This window comes from Engraulis encrasicolus, chromosome 3, assembly GCF_034702125.1.
Source record: "Engraulis encrasicolus isolate BLACKSEA-1 chromosome 3, IST_EnEncr_1.0, whole genome shotgun sequence".
Taxonomy (NCBI): Eukaryota; Metazoa; Chordata; class Actinopteri; order Clupeiformes; family Engraulidae; genus Engraulis; species Engraulis encrasicolus.
In genome coordinates this window covers 28,302,478-28,320,971 of record NC_085859.1, presented here as the reverse complement: position 1 = coordinate 28,320,971, position 18,494 = coordinate 28,302,478, and the positions used below count along the sequence as shown (strand labels likewise).

At 42.4% G+C, this 18,494-nt stretch overlaps 1 protein-coding gene across 1 annotated transcript in view; it reads left to right on the top strand.

The window, feature by feature from the left end:
• The window catches only part of msh3 (mutS homolog 3 (E. coli)), a 91,042-nt gene that overhangs the window by 62,115 nt on the left and 10,433 nt on the right, over positions 1 to 18,494 (top strand). Inside the window, exon 19 of the mRNA XM_063193709.1 lies at positions 6,548 to 6,734. Within this exon, the coding sequence (XP_063049779.1) occupies positions 6,548 to 6,734 (187 nt within the window). The remainder of the gene's footprint in view (positions 1 to 6,547; positions 6,735 to 18,494) is intronic.

The window sequence follows — 18,494 nt, the reverse complement described above, 5'->3', positions numbered from 1 at the left end:
ATCGCATTTTCCTCTTGAACACAGCAAGTCACATTTTATCTGTGTAATGTCAAATGTCATTCTACTTCCCCGTCTGTCAAAAATACCACATTATATTTAAGGAAGAGCAAATTCGGCAACATTATTGTTTACATTTTTTTTATACGGTGACTGAATTCAGTGATCCCTATTTTTTTCATCAAACATTGCGAAAAAAGAGAATGCCATTCTACTTCCCTCTCTGTCAAAAATACCAAATAATATTAAGGAAAGACCAAACTCTGTTACATTATTGTATGCATTTTATTTACACTGACTGAATTACGTAAGAGATCCCAATTTTTTTCATTGCTATTTTTTCAAACATTGCGAGAGAAGGGAAATCATTGACAATCAGACATACTAGACTAAACTACAGGAAGTGCAACAGATGTTTGCCTCGTCCTATCCATCTTATGACAAGAGTTGGGCTCTCTCTCGCGCGTGGCTATTTTTAGACGGCAACATCCACACTAATCCTGAGTAATCTTTTCAATGTTCCTACTTTGGACATGAAAAATGGCATGATGAAAGCATTGTCCTGTCCAGCGTTGCACTGTCCCTACATCCGATCCCCCAGCCCCCCCGGCCCGCCCCCCTCCCTCCACTTGTCCAATGGATAATTGAATGATGGATGAAATACCCCTTGCCATCTTTCAATCTTTCATTTTTTACATTTGCATGTTATCTGATTTCTTTTTTTTCTTTTTAGATAAACAATCAAACAATTGGTGGGGTTACAGATGACCGTTAGATTGCCAGCGGCGTCTGTCTGCAATATTTGTCATCAATTTTCATTGTGTGATATCGGCACTCGCCCTCTGTTTGCTCTTGGGCTGTTCCCCTGTTTAATTGATGGCAACAGAGACCTTGTTAGGAAAACACGCAGACTGCTTTCTGGTGATACACAACCAAAGGTGTGTTTGTGTGTGTGTGTGTGTGTGTGTGTGTGTGTGTGTGTGTGTGTGTGTGTGTGTGTGTGTGTGTGTGTGTCTGTGTCTGTGTCTGTGTCTGTGTCTGTGTCTGTGTGTCTGTGTCTGTGTCTGTGTCTGTGTCTGTGAGTCTGTGTCTGTGAGTCTGTGTCTGTGACTCTGGGCATGAGTTTGGGTGTGCGTGTGCGTGCGTGCATGCGTGCGTGCGTGCGCGTGCGTGTGTGTGTATGTGCATGAGTCTGGATGTTTGTGTGTGTGTGTGTGTGTATGTGTGCATGTGAGTCAGTCTGTGTGCGAGTGAGTCTGTGTATGTGTGTTTGTTTGCATCTGTACAAAGGGAGCAGTGGTACTCAGTGTGAACAACAACAGAGTGCTGCACACACACACACACACACACACACACACACGCACACACATGCATGCAATTGTCTAATTAGGAACAGGTGTAACTCCTGTGTTCTTTCAGCATGTTCATGGGCACTGATTGTGCCGTTCGAGGTTTTTTTTACGCTGACTTGGCGAAGCGGAAAAGAGCCTCCTCAACGTTTCCAGTAGATTTTACTCTTTCTCCTAAGTCCATCTGTCCTCAGTGGACTTTGGGGGGGCGGGGGGTAAGAGGTGGGTGCGAGTGGAGGGTTCTCCCTGCATGGTTCATTAGTACGCTTTTTCCCTCTTTAAAGCAAAAAAAAAGGAGTTAATCCTGTCATGGAAACAAATCTGGTTCTCCGCAAAAGGTGCTCGTTCGTTTGCTTTGCTGTGCTTTCCTTTGCGTTGCGTTGGTTCACTTGCTTGCTTGTACAGTAGGCCTCCTGGTCTTGTTCTCATTGTCGGCAGACAAATGTTACTGTGCTCGTTACTGCTACTAAAGCAACTGCGTGCTGCCTATGGCCTTGACTACATTACACTCTTTAAAATGCAGTTCGGGACTCATAGCTTATTAAGGATGCTCTTTACTTGAAAAGTGTTGACCCATTTCTGTATGCATTTTTTATTCTGTGTGTAGTGTTTCCCACAAAGCAAGTAGCATTTTGGGAGCGCTACAGAGGGCAAAAAACCAGGGCCAGTGCAAATGGTATGCATGTAGGGCCCCCATTGACATATATGTGCTGCTGTTGATCAATTTGTGGTGTTCAGTGTCTGTGTGTACTGACCACTGTGTACTGTGTGTATGGGAAGCACTGGTATTGGTTGGGGGGTGAGGTTGGGGGGTGATTTGCTTCTGAGGTCAAAAAATGCACATTCATTAATGAAATGACTCCATGATTTGCCACTGTAGCATGATGTTGGTGTAATTATGCTCATGGTAGATACCAAGATTGTTCTAACCAACATTTTATTACTGTACAATGAATTTATTCACATCTAATTCATTTATAACCTTCAATGAAAGGAAAGAAGATGTTGTAACATAATTTCTACTTATTGTCTCTTTTTGTTGTTTCCTTTTTTGTTGTTCCCTTTTTTATTGTTTCTAACATTTCTTCTGTGGGATCGTGTATCAGGGGAACCAAAGCTAATTGCCTTTCTTCTCCTTTTGTGAGTTTTTCTTCCCGCTAATTAACTTGTAAAGATCAGGTTAGCACAGAGGCCAATTAAAGTCCAGCCTGAAGGGATAGCTCCACAACCATCCAGGCTATACACTTGTATACAGTGCACATCACATAGGCCTAATGTAATACTTGTATGCACATTCAATGCAAGACGTGCGTGCGTGCGTGTGTGTGTGTGCTAAATTAAACCATATTAGATAATGGTACGGGCTACATGCAATCACTGAATGAAACTGTTCGGTTTGTCTTTAAGTATTAACCATTCCTTAGAACGGTGAAGGTCTGTTACTTGATATCCCACCCCCCTGTCTTTGTTGTTCTTATTTCTGCCTGCCAGCCTACCAACCAACCTGACTGTCTTTATACAGTATGTGCTAATATTCCATCCAATTTAATGGTCTTAATAAAAAGAAATGATCACTTTAAGCCATAAGCAGAAACACTTGTCAGACCAATGTTAGCAGAGACTGCCAGGCAAATTGGTCACACTGTTTGTTTCCTCTGTGTATGCTGATTAGAGGTCTTAGAAGATAGGTTGAAGACATTTTTTTTTCCTTTTTTTTGCTACGGTTGTTTCTCTGTATGCGTTTGAAGCTCGGTGTCCTGGGGTTATGCAGTGGCTGTGTTCTTCCTGAGTTGTGGACGGGATTACAAAGCAAATTGTCATTTCTTCAGGGGTTGTTATGGAAACGTGAAGTGACCTGGAGCTACAGTACACAGGAAAAAAATATGTACAGTAATATCACACTTTGTACTTTACAGCGACCTCACCCTCTTTTAATATCTGCCACATGTTGTATTTTTTATTGTTAAGCTCAGTTGTGACATGTTCAGTTGTGACAGAGTGCCTACCAGTCACTGGTACCGTTGGAGCAAATTGTCTGTCAGGCAAGCGTTTGTTAACAACACTTTCCCTCCACTTTTCTTTCTTGGCATTTTCCCAGGGCTGGACTGGCCATCTGGCATAGCAGGCATTTACCGGTGGGCACTGCACCCTTGTGGGCCCCGATTTTCAGAATTTTTCTGTTTTTTTGTTTGTTTTACATTTCTAAAAATAGGGGCCCACAAGAATGCAGGGCCCACCGGTGAGTCAATTATGCACCACTAATTATGAGGGGGGCGCTTTCAGCCAAAAGTGCCCAGGCCCTATTTCTCCCCCAGTCCAGCCCTGCATTTTCCTCATGTACTCTTATGGTAGAAGTGGCCATTGTTAAAGGAGGGGAGAGACCCCCCCTAAGGGCATGTTCATCAGCCCCTCTGCCACAGACTGCAGAGCGTGCACTTCTTGTCCTCGGCCCCTTGTGTCAAATCAAGGGTTTAGAAGAAGGGCTCTCACTCTTGACAGGGTCTCACAACATGGCACTGGGGAGTCTCAGTATTGTACCGTTACAAATCTCACAGCGGTGGTTAGTTTAAATTGGCGTCGAAAACCCTACAGACTCTTCTAGACATCGAGACTTTTATTGCCAACATACAGTTCCCTGTACACGTACAACGAAACTGAAGAAGCACAGGCTGTTGGCGATCACGTGCTGATTATGGACTAGTCCTGAAATGTTTCCATCTTTACTTGCTGTTCAATGAATCAAAACTGAAATAAGATACCCATAATACAAATTGCTTAATAGTACAAACTTATTTTGAAGATGTATGTTGACTGTTAGTGATCTGCAATTTTTTGACCATGATCTTGATATTTTTTCCATTCTGAAAATCTGGGATTTGTTTAAATTGATAGCCCGTAAAATGTCCCATTAGTATTCTCCTGAAAGTTTTTTCATCATAATTACAAATTAATGTCCTGTTGGTATTTGAAAAGGAAATGGTTCTGAGTCACTTCGTTTACACACTGTCCCTCTGTGCAAAGCTGGCTTTTGTGTTTGTTATGAATGTTATGAAGAGATGCTGCTTTTTCTCCCCAAGTGGCTGGGATATTCTGTGAACCAGCGAGCGAAAAGGGCTGAGCTGTGTGTAACCAGAGATCATGTGCTGCTGTAATTTGCATGCTGCATTAAGAAGGGCATCATCTGGTGCCGTGTTGTGGGAAAGCTAATCTGGAACCACGTTGTTTGTGGTCTAAGTGCACTTCCATCTGGTCTGGGCACACAAAAATCGGAAAACAAATTGAAACCTTCCCTGGAGAGAAAAATAAGCACTCTCAGCAGTGCCACATACAGTGTTGTAATGGCCAATTTTAATGGAGCTATTCGATAACATGTTTCTTCAAAAGAAGTTACATAATTATTCACTCTTACTCTTTATTACTCTATTGAGGGGTGGTCTTCAATTCATCAGAACACATAAATAAGGGTCATTTCACGTGAAATCAGAAACTTTGGGACCCGACCGACCCGGATTTCAATCATACTTGGTGTGCCTTTTTAGTAGCAAGGTAGCACCCCAGAACTGCATTGGTTTGAATCTGACATGAATATTAAGGGAGAAACAGACTAGCGAAGGTTTACAAATGAGGGTAGGACACTATACATTCAGCCTTGATTATATCAGTCAGTGTTAGTCACAAAAAGATGTCTGTGGTGTTGTTTGAAAGCTCTTTTCTGGCTCTACATATTACACAATCAGCTTGGAATACAACAACCCTTAGAATATGAATTATGATAAATTGAAAAATTAAAAATTGAATATCTATAAAACTCAAAAATTATCCAAACGTAGCCGCAATGTCATGAACAACACCTGAAATGCTGGTGTTTGGTTCTTTATTAATACAGCCCATGAATCAAGCAAACTAGATCATCTTCATCAGTTTAACAGGCGTGATGATAACCAACCATCACATTTGCTGATATCTCTTCCCTCCTCTCCTCCACACCGCTCCATTCTCCCCTCTCTCTCTCTGTATGTGGCGGTAGACAATCCATCTGGTACTGATATCTCTCCTCTCCTCTCCTCTCCTCTCCTCTCCTCTCCTCTCCTCTCCTCTCCTCTCCTCTCCTCTCCCATCTCAACTCATCCTCCTGTCCACTCTTCTCCTCTCCTCTCCCCTCCCCTCTCCTCAACAGCTCGCCCTCTCCTCTCTTCTGCTCTCCTCTCTCCTTCCTGTCTGTGACGGTAGACACTCGTCCATGTGATGCCAGACAATTGCAGTGGAAGTGACCCGGTTAGTCATCAAGCCTCCCCGCATTTCGCACTCAAGTGGAGGGTGCTCCCGGATAATTGATGGCAGATATTTTATTAGTGTAATTTGCCACCGCCATGTTTGGCAGCTAGCTAAAGAGAGGTAGGGAGGGACACTCTGCTGTAGGCTACTGTTACATCCCCGTGATTTATGAGCTGGTCACATCCTTCAGCTGGCTTTCATTTTCCACGTCACTGTCTGCGTAATTATAATTAGTGTTTAAAAAAGGCACCTGCTAATTTGATGACTGGTGATAATTGGCAGATTACTGGAGGCTGATGCTGCTGCGGTTCTTTTGTTTTGTTTTATTACGAGGACAATTGCTACGTTTACATGAGACATTTAATTCGGAATTGACTGACTTTAATTCTGAATAAAGCTTAATTCTGCTTTGAAAACGTCATGTAAAGTCTTCTTAATTCAGAATTAAATGAAAGATCAAAGTAAACTCGACGGAAGTATTTAATTCTGAATGATAATTTCGGAAATAAAAACATAATGTAAATGTAGTGATGAAGCAGGCACTCTCTGGAATTCGAAAAGCCGGAGAATTCCATTGCCCTTTAAATTAACACTTTTGTTTACATAACACAATCAAAGTCAAATAACCCCATGAGCAATCAGTGGGTTTTTTTTGTCCCCATTCCGTCGGAAACCAGCCTCAAGCCGGTTTGCTTTTTTGAGGATTTGCATGAAACATAGGCAAACATGATCATTTTTTATAGTTCAGTTTTATTTATTTATTAATATTTATAGTATACAGTAGTTCAGCACCCCATCTTGAAAGGATCATTACTAACCATTTGGTTAGCAATGACGTTGTCGAGAAATGCACTCCAGGACTCATTTCAACCCAGGTATTTTTTTCTATACACTTGAATTATACTATTTTCTGTATTAACTGACAGGATGGGAGCCTCCGACAACATCGCCAGAGGTCGGAGCACGTTCATGGAGGAGCTGGTGGAGGCATCTGAGATTTTGGCGCGTGCAACATCTCGCTCTCTGGTTATCCTGGACGAGCTCGGCCGTGGAACCAGCACACACGATGGCATGGCTATAGCCTATGCCACCCTGGAGTTCTTCATTAAGAATGTAAGGTTTTTTTTGCTATGTTTATCGATCTATAGTAATTTATATTGTAATGTACACAGTTCCATCAGTGGAACGCTCTACAGGGATTGGACTATAAAGCTGAAACACCTGTCATTTTAGTGTGGGAAGTTCCATGGCTAAAGTGGACCAGCCTGGTTGCCAGTCTTCATTAATTGCACATTGCACCAGTAAGAGCAGGGTGTCAAGGTTCAATTAGCAGGGTAAGATCAGTTTTTCTCAAAATATTGAAAGGCAACATTATGGGTGACATATCAGATTTCAAAAGAAGACAAATTGGTGGTGCACGTCTTACTAGCGTATCTGTGACCAAGACAGCAAGTCTTTGTGATGTATCAAGAGCCACGGTATCCAGGGTAATGTCAGCATATCACCAAGAAGGATGCACCATATCCAACAGGATTAACTATGGACACAAGAACTGTCTGGAAGGCGTGTGAAGGTGCTAACACGGACTGTATAAAAAAAACAATAAAACTTCAGCTGCCCAAATCACAGCAGAATTAAATGGGCACCTAAACTTTTCTTTCCACAAGAACTGTATTAATGAGAATGTTTTCATACACTGTGCAATAGATGTTGGGACACAGATGGATAGAAGAGAACTTTGCCATTAAAGCTGTGATCTTGTCCCACTGTTCGTACACAATATGCCCCGTTTCATGTCTCTCGCATTCTGACCGGGCGAGTACACCTGCCATGGCCATACACAAGCCAAGTGGCAGATAATCGCTGGACTGTGCAGCAAGAGCGATATGAGTGATAGAAGCGAGAGAGTATGTCCATTACAGGCAGAATGCAAGCATTCCAGCATTCCCGTTGACCGAACCGCATCATAGCTAATTTGCATAATATTCACTCAAGTCAAACTACAAACTGTCGCTGAAGTCGCTTGAATCGCCTCTTGTCGCCCTAATAGCTTTTTGTCTCTTCTGTCTCCCGCTACTCAATACAAAGTTAATTACTTGCAAGCATTCCAACATTCCCATTGGCCGAACCGCATCATTGATCAGTGTTTCCCATACATTGAGGAAACTATGGCGGCCCGCCATAGTTTAAATTTGGCCGCCATAGTTTACGAAAATGTAAAAAAAAAAAAAAAAAAATTTTTTTTTTTACTTTTTTTTTTTTTTTTTTTTTAAACGATATCCGTTTTTGTTAAAAACGATTTGAATTACGATTTTGAATTTCCTTCGCATTTTCCTCCTGGAGTAAATACATCCTATAGACTCTGTATTGGTTATATAAGTAGTCCCACGGTAACACAGAATGAGGGGAAAGCATTAGGAAGTGACCGTAAGGGTATTACAGTTGATTCATGTGTGCACACGTGTAACATCGGGTGAGACAGAACATGTGCGCAACGATGCGTTATGACACGCCGATATGCGAGGATCTTCGTCCAAATCGCTAGTCGCATGCATCATCGCTAACTGCGTTTACATCGCGTGCCGCGTGTAAGGGAAATGTTAGTTGTTGACATGTATGGAATTCACTTCAATTTGTGCTGTTTCTTGCTTCAGTTGTGGACAAAACGATTGGCCAAACTCACAATAGAAAGCCTGTGCTGTGCTACTGTCCCAGAGAGCTGAAAAAAAAAACCTTCATAGAAGAAGTCACACTTAACAGGGGTGTTAACCAATCCAATGAGTTCTCTCATTGCTCTCTCTCTCTCTCTCTCTCTCTCTCTCTCTCTCTCTCTCTCTCTCTCTCTCTCTCATAGTAGCCTACTATTTACCCATAACAAATGTGAATTTCTGAGCCCTTTTTAATTTGTAGCCTATACCACTGAAGGCATGATAATGCTTCATCATATTTTAGAAATAGGGCCTATGTGCCTTTTATATACCAAATGTTTATCATCATGTTTATCATCATGAAATTGTTTCAGTTGTTTATGACTTGTGTATGACTGAAATTATCTCTGCATACTATCAGTGCTGCATTGCTTTGTAAAGATAGGCTATTCAATACACTTAAAAAACACACCGAAAAGATACGGCCATAGTAGCCTACTAAAAACATTTTATTCATAATAATGGTGATTAATAAATGGTGATCATACTGACATCCTTAATTTGACTTGGTAGATCACGGCAGACCATCAACTTCAAAAAAGGTTGGGCACCCCTGCTATAGAGAGAACCACAAGTGCTTGAAAGACAGGGATCAAAAGCCTAGTCAAGTTGTTGTAGTTTACTTGGGTTTGGGAGCAATATAAAAAAACCTTCAGAGAAGGGACAGTTGGGATGAGTTTACTAACACTCCCTAGGCTTTGTTTTACAGTTGTAATGAGTTTGGTGACAGACCTTCATTGACACAGCAGAGGAGACATCGGGCTGCATATAGAAAATAATGTGTAAATGAATGTGAATATAGACATAAATGAGTAATATGTTGTTCAGCCCTTTTAATGGGAGGAATTTGGAAAAAACTGGCCCTGTGACCAGCACCCCTCATGTAGAATGTGTACGCCTACAGATATGTGTGGGGGAAAAGGCATAGCCTACCCTCTAAGACCCTTTTCGTCTATGCGTAAACAATTTCACAGTGCTCTTAAATTCTTATCTCTGCTCCTATTTTGTTTTATTATTGTTTCCCAGACCCCTGCATGAGGGACGAATGAAACTGTGTTGTAAAAAAAATTATTCACTGTACTGCATTTTTTGACAATGACAATGTACTACTATTATACAAGTCATGGGTAAAATCTTATGTAGCCTTATTTCTCAAAATATAAATGGCTGAAATATAGGCCCAGGCCTACAGTTTCTCCATGCGCCAATGTCATACTGTAGTCATTGTTTTGCCGTTTTGCATTTACGCTGCAAGAATACAACCCCCCCCCCCCCCCAAAAAAAAGGCCCGTGTCAGAAGACCCCCCCCCCCCACCCGGACAAAATAAAACCCGGCTGCCCCCATAGTTTCCAAAATTTCTGTGGGAAACACTGTTGATAATTTGCATAATATTCACTCAAGTCGAACTACAAACTGTTGCTCAAGTCGCATGAATCGCCCCTAGTCGCCTGAATCGCTTTTTGTCTCTTCTGTCTCCCGCGACCCAATTCAAAGTCAATTACTTCCGTCACTGGACTCACTCATGTCGTGCTTGGTCTATTCGTGCCTTGAGGCCACTTCATGTGTTTGTGTGTCACTGCGAACACTGCACCGCAAATAAACAATAATGCTTACCATAGAATAAGCGTTCAGTACTCATACTCATCCCTCTAATGGTCCACTGCTCACCACATTAAGAAGCCCGGTGCAGAGATTGCAGTCACTTGTTTTGTTGACATTACCGAAACCCCGAGAGGTTTTCGAAGTGCCGCCTTATTATGAAAACGGGAAAATAATTGGACCATGAATTGATCCCCCCCCCCCCCCCCGAACAAATATGATGAATTCTGTGCTTTAGTGTTTGTTTGGTTGTTTTTGCCAGAGTGGAGAATCTGTGCAGGTCCCGTGGTCTAAATGGCCTATGGTGCCATCACATTTGCATGAAATATGGAGTGTCCGAAAGGGAAAAGGCCAATTAATGGCCCTGAGAGCATCAAGCCATTACATTACATCCTCCTCCACCCCCACCTTCACCCACTCTCGACGCTATTACTGAATTTGCCTTCATCAAGCCGTGGCGTTCTCCTTTCTCCTCTTTCATTTTCAATATAAGATACAATACAAGATTAGAATGCACTCTGAGAGTGCAGACCTCCGCCAAGGAAGCTTTGCACACTAGCAATGGTGAAGAATCTTTGAAAAAGACCTGGTTCCGGTTTGTGATCCAAATCACCACTTATTTCTTGGGTCATTTCCAACAACTCCACCAAGTTTCATCCAAATCCGTTTATGAGTTTTTGAGTTATCCTGCTGACAAACGGACAGACAGACAGACAGACAGACAGACAGACAGACAGACAGACAGACAAAACAACGCGGAGAAAACATTACCTCCTTGGCAGAGGTCAAAATGAAATTGCAGATTCACCATTGCAGGGGGGAATAACAGTAGCTACTGGGGTGTTTTCTTGTCGACCTACGTTTCAGAAGGTCTTGAAAGCCAAAAGTGTTGCACTTTTCATTTTGATTCATTTCCAATTGCCATATTCTTATGCCACATAAACTAAATAATAGCAAAGAAAATTGCAATAATGGCAAATCTCTTTTTAGGTATCAGCTGATCAATGTACCTAGGCATGTGGCACACAGTAAATTATGTAGTTTGAATTCAACACACGAGTAGGACCAAGTTTACTAGAAGAGTACACTGTAAATTCGGTTTGTTACACTTTGGGATTACAATTCATGGTTTTGCCCAGCGCTTTTCAGTTAACAGCAAAAAACCTTGACTAGGTCCACGGAAAAAAATATTTTGTATTGTGTATTTCTAAAGTTGCTTTACCAAGAAAGTGTTTCAAACATTATATTTACTTGTGGCTTTTCTTGGGCACAATCCCAGGTGCTGAGCAAAAAAAAAGACGTTTTTTGCAAAGAAAGTTCGCAATCCCTAATATCCCTTATTCATTTGGCTCTAGTCACACTACAGGCTTACATCCCAGAGCTGTAAGGGTTAAGTTGACTCCACCCCATCAGACAGGTGTTGTAGATAATGTGCCAAGCCTGGTCGCAAGGTCAAAACGTCATCATGCCATTGAATTAATAAAAAAAAAAAAAAAGCTTAAAGTCAAGAAGAAAAAAATCAGAGGACTGTGTAAACCGTTTTTCAAAAATATAAAATATTACATATGTGCACAACATGACCTTTCCAAATATGATAGTTGCATGTTTCTGACACCGCCTTATAGGGCTGCACGATTATGGAAAAAATCATAATCACGATTATTTTGATCAAAATTGCGATTTCGATTATAATCACGATTACAACCCCCCCCAAATTCCAGCGTAGCCTATCAAAAAAAATAAAGCCAAATTAAAAAAAACAAATCTGTTTCTTAAAATTTCAGTAAAGTTATGTAGTGAATATGATAAAATATGCCATAGGCCTACAGTGGCAAGATCTCAACAGGCCAACTGAGTGGCATCACACTGTATTTTCCCAAATCACTTGCAAAAACACAAGTAGGGTCTATTTCAGGAAGTGGGGGTAATCAATGTGTTTCATTTGTAATATGACATTGGTAGGGCAGGGTGAGTGAAGACCAGAACATGTGTGTACCTAGGCCATACCAAGAAGCTGTGGTCTGCATGATGGCATGCCTACACTCAAAAAGCATGGCAGCATAACCAACTTGATAAGCTTAACGTGTGTGCTGTCTATTGTATGATTCCCAGCTAATTTCAATTCTGGACTGGAGGTAGTGCACCTGTGAGTAGGAGAGTTAGAAGGAGGTCTCTGTGTTTTAACCAAAGAAACTCAAGAGAAAGAACAATCTCTTGGCGGGGAATGCATTGGCCACGGTGTAGTACGGGGGTGTTGCCTGAGGACACGAGTAGATGGAAAATTAACTCCCTTGTGCATGGTCATTGGTCAGTGGGTGCGATGGATGCCATTTTCGTACTCCCTTGCACATGGTCAGTGGGGGCGATACCATGATGGATAATTTGTGGCCAAGTAACGGCAGCTGTTGGTCAGCAGTAATTGCTGGGGGTAATTAAGGACAGCTGACAGACATTCACGCTGTCCTATGACCTGTTCCACAGTGAATAACATTTCAGTACTCCCCTCGCCATCATTTCCTACTACGCTGTTATGACGTGAGTAAGCCCTCTTGTCTCAACCCTCTTTGGTTTTAACTAGGGAAAGAGAGAGTGAGTTGAGAAATCAAAGGGCTGTGCTGAAGAGCTGTCACTTTTGAATTTAATAATATGCATATGCTCTGTAAAGTAATACTTCATGACTTGGCATGAAAGCATAACCATTTAAATAAAACATAGCTTCATGATGTGTATTATTGCCTATGGTTCTGTTAGGTTCTGCCAATTTGGACTGCAGTGCATTTGTCAAGCTAGCAAGCTAACACATTTGAGAATGTAGGAAGCAGAAGCAACTATGGCAGCTACAAATTGTGTTGAATTTCACTCATTGTAATTTAACTCACTGCACCAATGTAACTTTACATTACTTGTCCACCAAAACAGCTATGATATCTACACGCAGGTTGGTGTTAATGAGAAGTGAGTAACAGCCACTCTAATTGTTGTAGACAACATTACTTAGCTTATTTCGTTTGTGTTAGCATGCTAACTAGCGATTTTTTTTAGACCAGAATTAAAGCTATTTCTCTTGGTTTTCCATAATCACAAACAGTTGCTGGTCAAAGCACATAGTTTCAAAACACCTTCAGAGACTCCAGCATCATGCAATGGCTGGTTTAATGTTTGAATTCCTCATATATATCCACCATTAGGATGAAACAACTCCCCTCCACTGCCCAGCAGTGAGTGCACTGACACGGAGGTTTCCGTCTCCGACTCCCAGCCAGCCTGGTAAAATGCTGCCGCCCGCCCCCTCTGTCCGCTTATTGGTTCACAGACTTATCCTCCACCCAGAGACAGTTGTCAACAATATTACTATTGGCTGAAATGTCTTTGTGCTGAGAACGTGCGAGCAGTGCACAAGTCTGCATGTGCGCGCAGCTTAGATGGAACACTGAATTTCCTCCCATAAAATCGCGATTTTCATGTTTTATGATCGTGGCGGCCAAAATCGCGATTTTGATTAAAATTCGATTAATTGTGCAGCCCTACCGCCTTACCCCCACCACCTTTACTAACAGATATCCTGCAATAAGCAGTCATGTATACTGTAGATTAGTGTTTCTCAACGGGGGTGGTACAGACTCCCAGGGGGGCGTTGGTGAGCCTTAGGGGGGCGTTGAAGGATGCAGCTGAGTGGGGGTGGGATTAGCTCCCATTGGGGGGCATTAGTCTATTTTGTTTTTCAATACTACGGGGTCATTGGCAGGGTTATGATGAGATCAAGGGGCCGTTGGGAGGCTTATGATGAGGTCAAGGGGGCGTTTGTTCAAAAAAGGTTGAGAACCACTGCTGTAGATCTATAGCCCTACTCTCTACATGTGGATTTAACTCCTCACAGTAAATGTGCTCAAATTTACTGTGTACTTAGTGTGGGCCAGGGGTCGCATTAGCGTTTTTTGCTACGACAAAGCAGACGTCTGGCCCTTTTGTCGTCTGGCTGTTTGGGTGTTTGGTGTGACCCAGCATGTTTTTCACAGTTTACCTTGCTCTGCTGTTTATCATTCTCAGTCAGTAGCTGAGGGAGAAAGAGAGAGAGAGAGAGAGAGAGAGAGAGAGAGAGAGAGAGAGAGAGAGCGAGAGAGAGAGAGAGAGAGCGAGAAAGGGGTGGGAAGAAAGATGGAGGAGAGGGAGTCCTAGAGAAAATGAGGAGAATGGGAGTGTGTGTGTGCAAGTATGTGAGCGAGAGAGAGGGAGAGAGAGAGAGAGAGAGAGAGAGAGAGAGATGATGGGTCTCCAGAGGTTTATCAGTGTTGTGGCTGGCACGAGCTGCTCTCCAGTGGGCATCACCACTCCCTGTCTCCCGCCTCTCGTCGCTACGACGACGGCTCAGCTGCTCGGACCCATCGTCTAGGGGATTGCCGTAGGTGTGATGTATTTTTGCATCCATCCCTCCACCTATCCACCCATCCACCCCACATGCAGGCCTTGAAGGACTGACTATTTATTTATCCCAAGCAGCCAGGATGGAGAGGTGGGTGTGAAGGCTCTGTCCCTGTTGTTTGCCACTCTTCTGTGGTAACACTAAAGCTGAGGCCCCATGGGACTGTTGTGATCCCCGGTCATTCGGTGTCAAGTGCTGCGGATTGTTTTCGGACATGACAGGAGAACGGGAGGCCCAAACCAGCATCGATTGCTTTGACCGAGTATAACTGCCTTCTACCTTGTCAAGACAAAACGGTGTGTTGTTCTTTTGTTTGGAATTAAATGCACGTAGCAATTTGACCAAAACCCCATTCATATCTCAATCACACACACATTCTCTCACACATGCATTTCTGCCATATGCATGCATTCACGGCAAAGCTCTCCCGTTGGCATAGCAACAGGCTTGTCCGTCCTGTTTGTGTGTTCACCTGAGCTGTATTTAAGAATGTAAGTACATTTTGTTGTGTAACACCCTCGAATACGACATAGACAACCTTGCCACTGCTGCGCTGAGCCGTCTTGTTCTCCGCTCATGATGAGACTCTGGTTGCCATAGCGAAGTGCTTTGCCTGTGTATGAGAGCAAAGAAATCAGTCCACACTTGGGACTGCTGGAATCTTTTCAAACAATCCAAAAAGGAAATAAGAGTACTGTTACCAGAATGCGTCACGTCATATTTTGTCTTTTTTTGTAAACTAAGTGTTTTAGCTGGGGGGCTGCAAGTGTCTTTTTCTTCGGGCGCTGTGTGCAATTGTTCTGCCACTGTTAGGGCTTTCAGGCTGACCAGAACGGAGCCGGTGTCGGTGCCCGCACCAGTTACGTTCAGCACCAAAGTGCTTGTTTGCGAATACCGGGCTCTGAACTTTTTCCGCACTTGACTGTGGTACCCGGATGAACCTGCTGACGGCCACTCTGTCATCACGGTTCACAGAGAAAAACCAAGTATTTTGCGGTTTGCATTGCAAACCAACTTTCCGGCTCGCGAACGCAAAAATCTCTGGTGTAAACACGAAGGCCGGTTTGCGATTAGGTGCGGGAACAGGCACCGGCACGGTTCCTAGTCGGCCTGAATGCGCTTTGAGTGGGACCATCAGCTCTGTTGATTCATCAGTGCCATTTGTGACTTCTGGAATCATATCGTACTCCATGGACTGTTATATTTTGTGTTTTAAAGATGTTTTTCTTCATTCCCGCAAGCGTTTTCTTGACCTAAATGCTACTTGTAACAACAACAACTACTACTACTACTACTACTACTACCAAATAACATTTGCACAGCGCTTTTCTAGACACTCAAAGACATTTAACAGACAATAAAGAATATAAACAAAACACATAAACATAGCAACAAACAACGGGAGTAGATGGCAGTAGAAGGTGTTATGTCCATGATGATGATGGAGCTCTATAATGTGGTGGAGAGATGAGCTAGCCCACGACGGGAGCAACGAAAAAATGTCATGGGGATACAAAAACATTTGAGAATTGAAAGGAATAAATAGGGAATTTTCAAAGACAAAGGTTAAATATATCCATATAGTTGGTAGAAAAACATTGCAGCATAATCTTGGCTGAAATAATCAAGTTTATATGAATAAAGTTGAGCACCTCGGGACAGCACACTTTTTAGATGCGCCCTAGCATCTGTAAGAGGGTATGTCCGTCCGTCCGTCCGTCGGTCTGTCTGTCCGTCTGAAACGCATTCTTTGTCTGAAACGCATTCTCTGAATTGTAATTCCCTCCTGTGTCCACAAGATGGCAGTGCATAGAGGGACGCATCAGAGCCGTATATAGAGAGAGTCTGGCCAACTATGGATTCGAACGTTCGAGCTATCCCGCTATTTTGATTGGTTTGTGGCTGGTCACATGTTTTATGGACGCCATTTTCGTTCCCCACGCTCCCATTAATGAGCATTATCAGATATAAAAAATAACGCTTCACTATAATATTATAACATTGTTATTATGACAAACTGTTGTGCATATGGCTGTAGTGCAGGGCTGGGTCAGGAGAAACAAACAGCATCGTTTAACTCGTGACATAAACGGAGGATTTGGGACATGCATGGATGTAAACTCCCTTTTATGGAATATAAAGGTCAGAATTAATAACCGGAAAGCAGCAGATTTCTCCGTGTTGTGTGTGAGGTAAATGTATTTTTTTTCCCCTTCGACTTTTGTTAACAATTACTTTTGAAGTTAGGTTTCTTTCTTGAAATTAGCTTGTCAAATCTTAATTGCCACCTGTAACTATGTTATAGGCCTACTGTGAAAACTTTGCCCACCAAGTTATTATTTCTGTCGCGCTAATAAGGTCCTTTCCCCCTGCGATTTAAACTCACGTCCAGTTTCATACTATGAATAGGCTATCCGACACAACCTACGAGCATCCAGACTCATCCTAAAATTCTACTGTCTGCAATTGCGATTATGCACTGCTGAGCACATCGTTATTTTTAAACTACTAAATCTCGACACAACGTGAAACTTTGGCGCAAGTATCACTAGGGTCCCTGTACATGAACTTGACCATCGTTGTGAATATTATTTCTGCACATTACTTAAATATCGACTTTGACGTTGGCTGTACCTAGGCAACAACAACTCGGAAGTAAGGCCTGAATGCACTGCTGAGCACATCAAAACTATGCCGACAAAACCCTCTTTTAAGCAAACCCCTTCTATACGAACGAACTTGTTAACGTTTGTTTTCATATGTTGGGATCTTGATAATACTACAACCCAAGTGTGATGGTCTATGAAGCCTTATTTGTATTTTAGATCCAGCGATTTTGACGGTATGCTGCCCATAGGGTTACACTGTAGAATCCTCGCCGTGGGGAACGAAAATGGCGTCCTTGATTCGAGTTGGCCAGACTCTCTCTATAAACGGCTCTGGGACGCATCTTTGTCCGCCTGCCGGACGTGTTTACAGTCATTTGGCCATACCCCTTGCATGCGCACCCATTTCCAAATTTTTTAGGCAAAGGGCTAAATGCAGTCAATTTTGTGGTTATGATAAGGAAGATGATACATATTATTTGATCTATAATATATTAAAGTAGAAAAACTAAATCTGGTGCTACTGTATACCATGAATAGACCAAAGACAGATATCTCTTATCATCCAACTGTTCAGCGAACTGACTAATCTGTGGTTAAAAGAAGTCTGCTGCCATTTGTTTTCCGCTTTCAGTTCTGCTTCAAGCCATCTTATCATGGTTTACACTGTACAGTTGTGATGAATGTGCCATGTAAATGTGCAATGTGCTAGTTCTATACCAGATGAAATGTAAGTTATGTAGTAACATTTCAGTTAATTCACATAAATTCCTAAAGTTCCCATAGTTCCTGTGCAAAGTTTCCAATTAGAAAATTCCCAAATTTCTGTGCCAAAGTTTCTATGGAAACTTTCTAGCAATTTCCTGCCCCTTTGCAACCCTATTTGTAACACTTGTAACACCAACATCACTTGCTGAATATTTCATACTGTAGATTGGGAAACCATATCTCAAGGTTACACAGGGGAAGCGTGGGGAACGTAATTTCAGTTCCCTTGCAACATAGGTCTAGTGCATGTTAAATTGTCAGTAAAGTTGACTTTGTCTAAAGTTTAGCATCAATTCTCTCCTTTTGTACCCTATGAGTGGCTCTATCTGAGGAGCTGAATCATCTTGTAGGCCGTTAGCTCCATGTGAGCACCTTCCTCAACCCCCTGACTTCTGAGTTATTGACGAGGAGCATGAGTCATTCAGATGACATTCTCTTCTGTCTTTACTCGCATAGCACTGTGTTGACTGATGACAACAGCACGATCACTTTGTTGTTTTTTTACGTTTGTTTTTGGGCTTTGTAGACTTTATTGAGGTATGACAGTTTAAGATGGCGACAGGAAATGAGTGGGCGAGAGAGATGGGGAAGGATCAGGAAATTACCTCGCTCTGGAATCGAACCCGGGTACCTGGTGTAACTCTATGGCGCACTAGCTCGATGGCGTCACCCCAATATTGTTCTCCTGTCTGACAGCTGTTTACTGACATGATAGTTTGACTGCATCAAAGCACCATTAACTTAAGGAAAGGGTGTCCAGGTTAACCACTA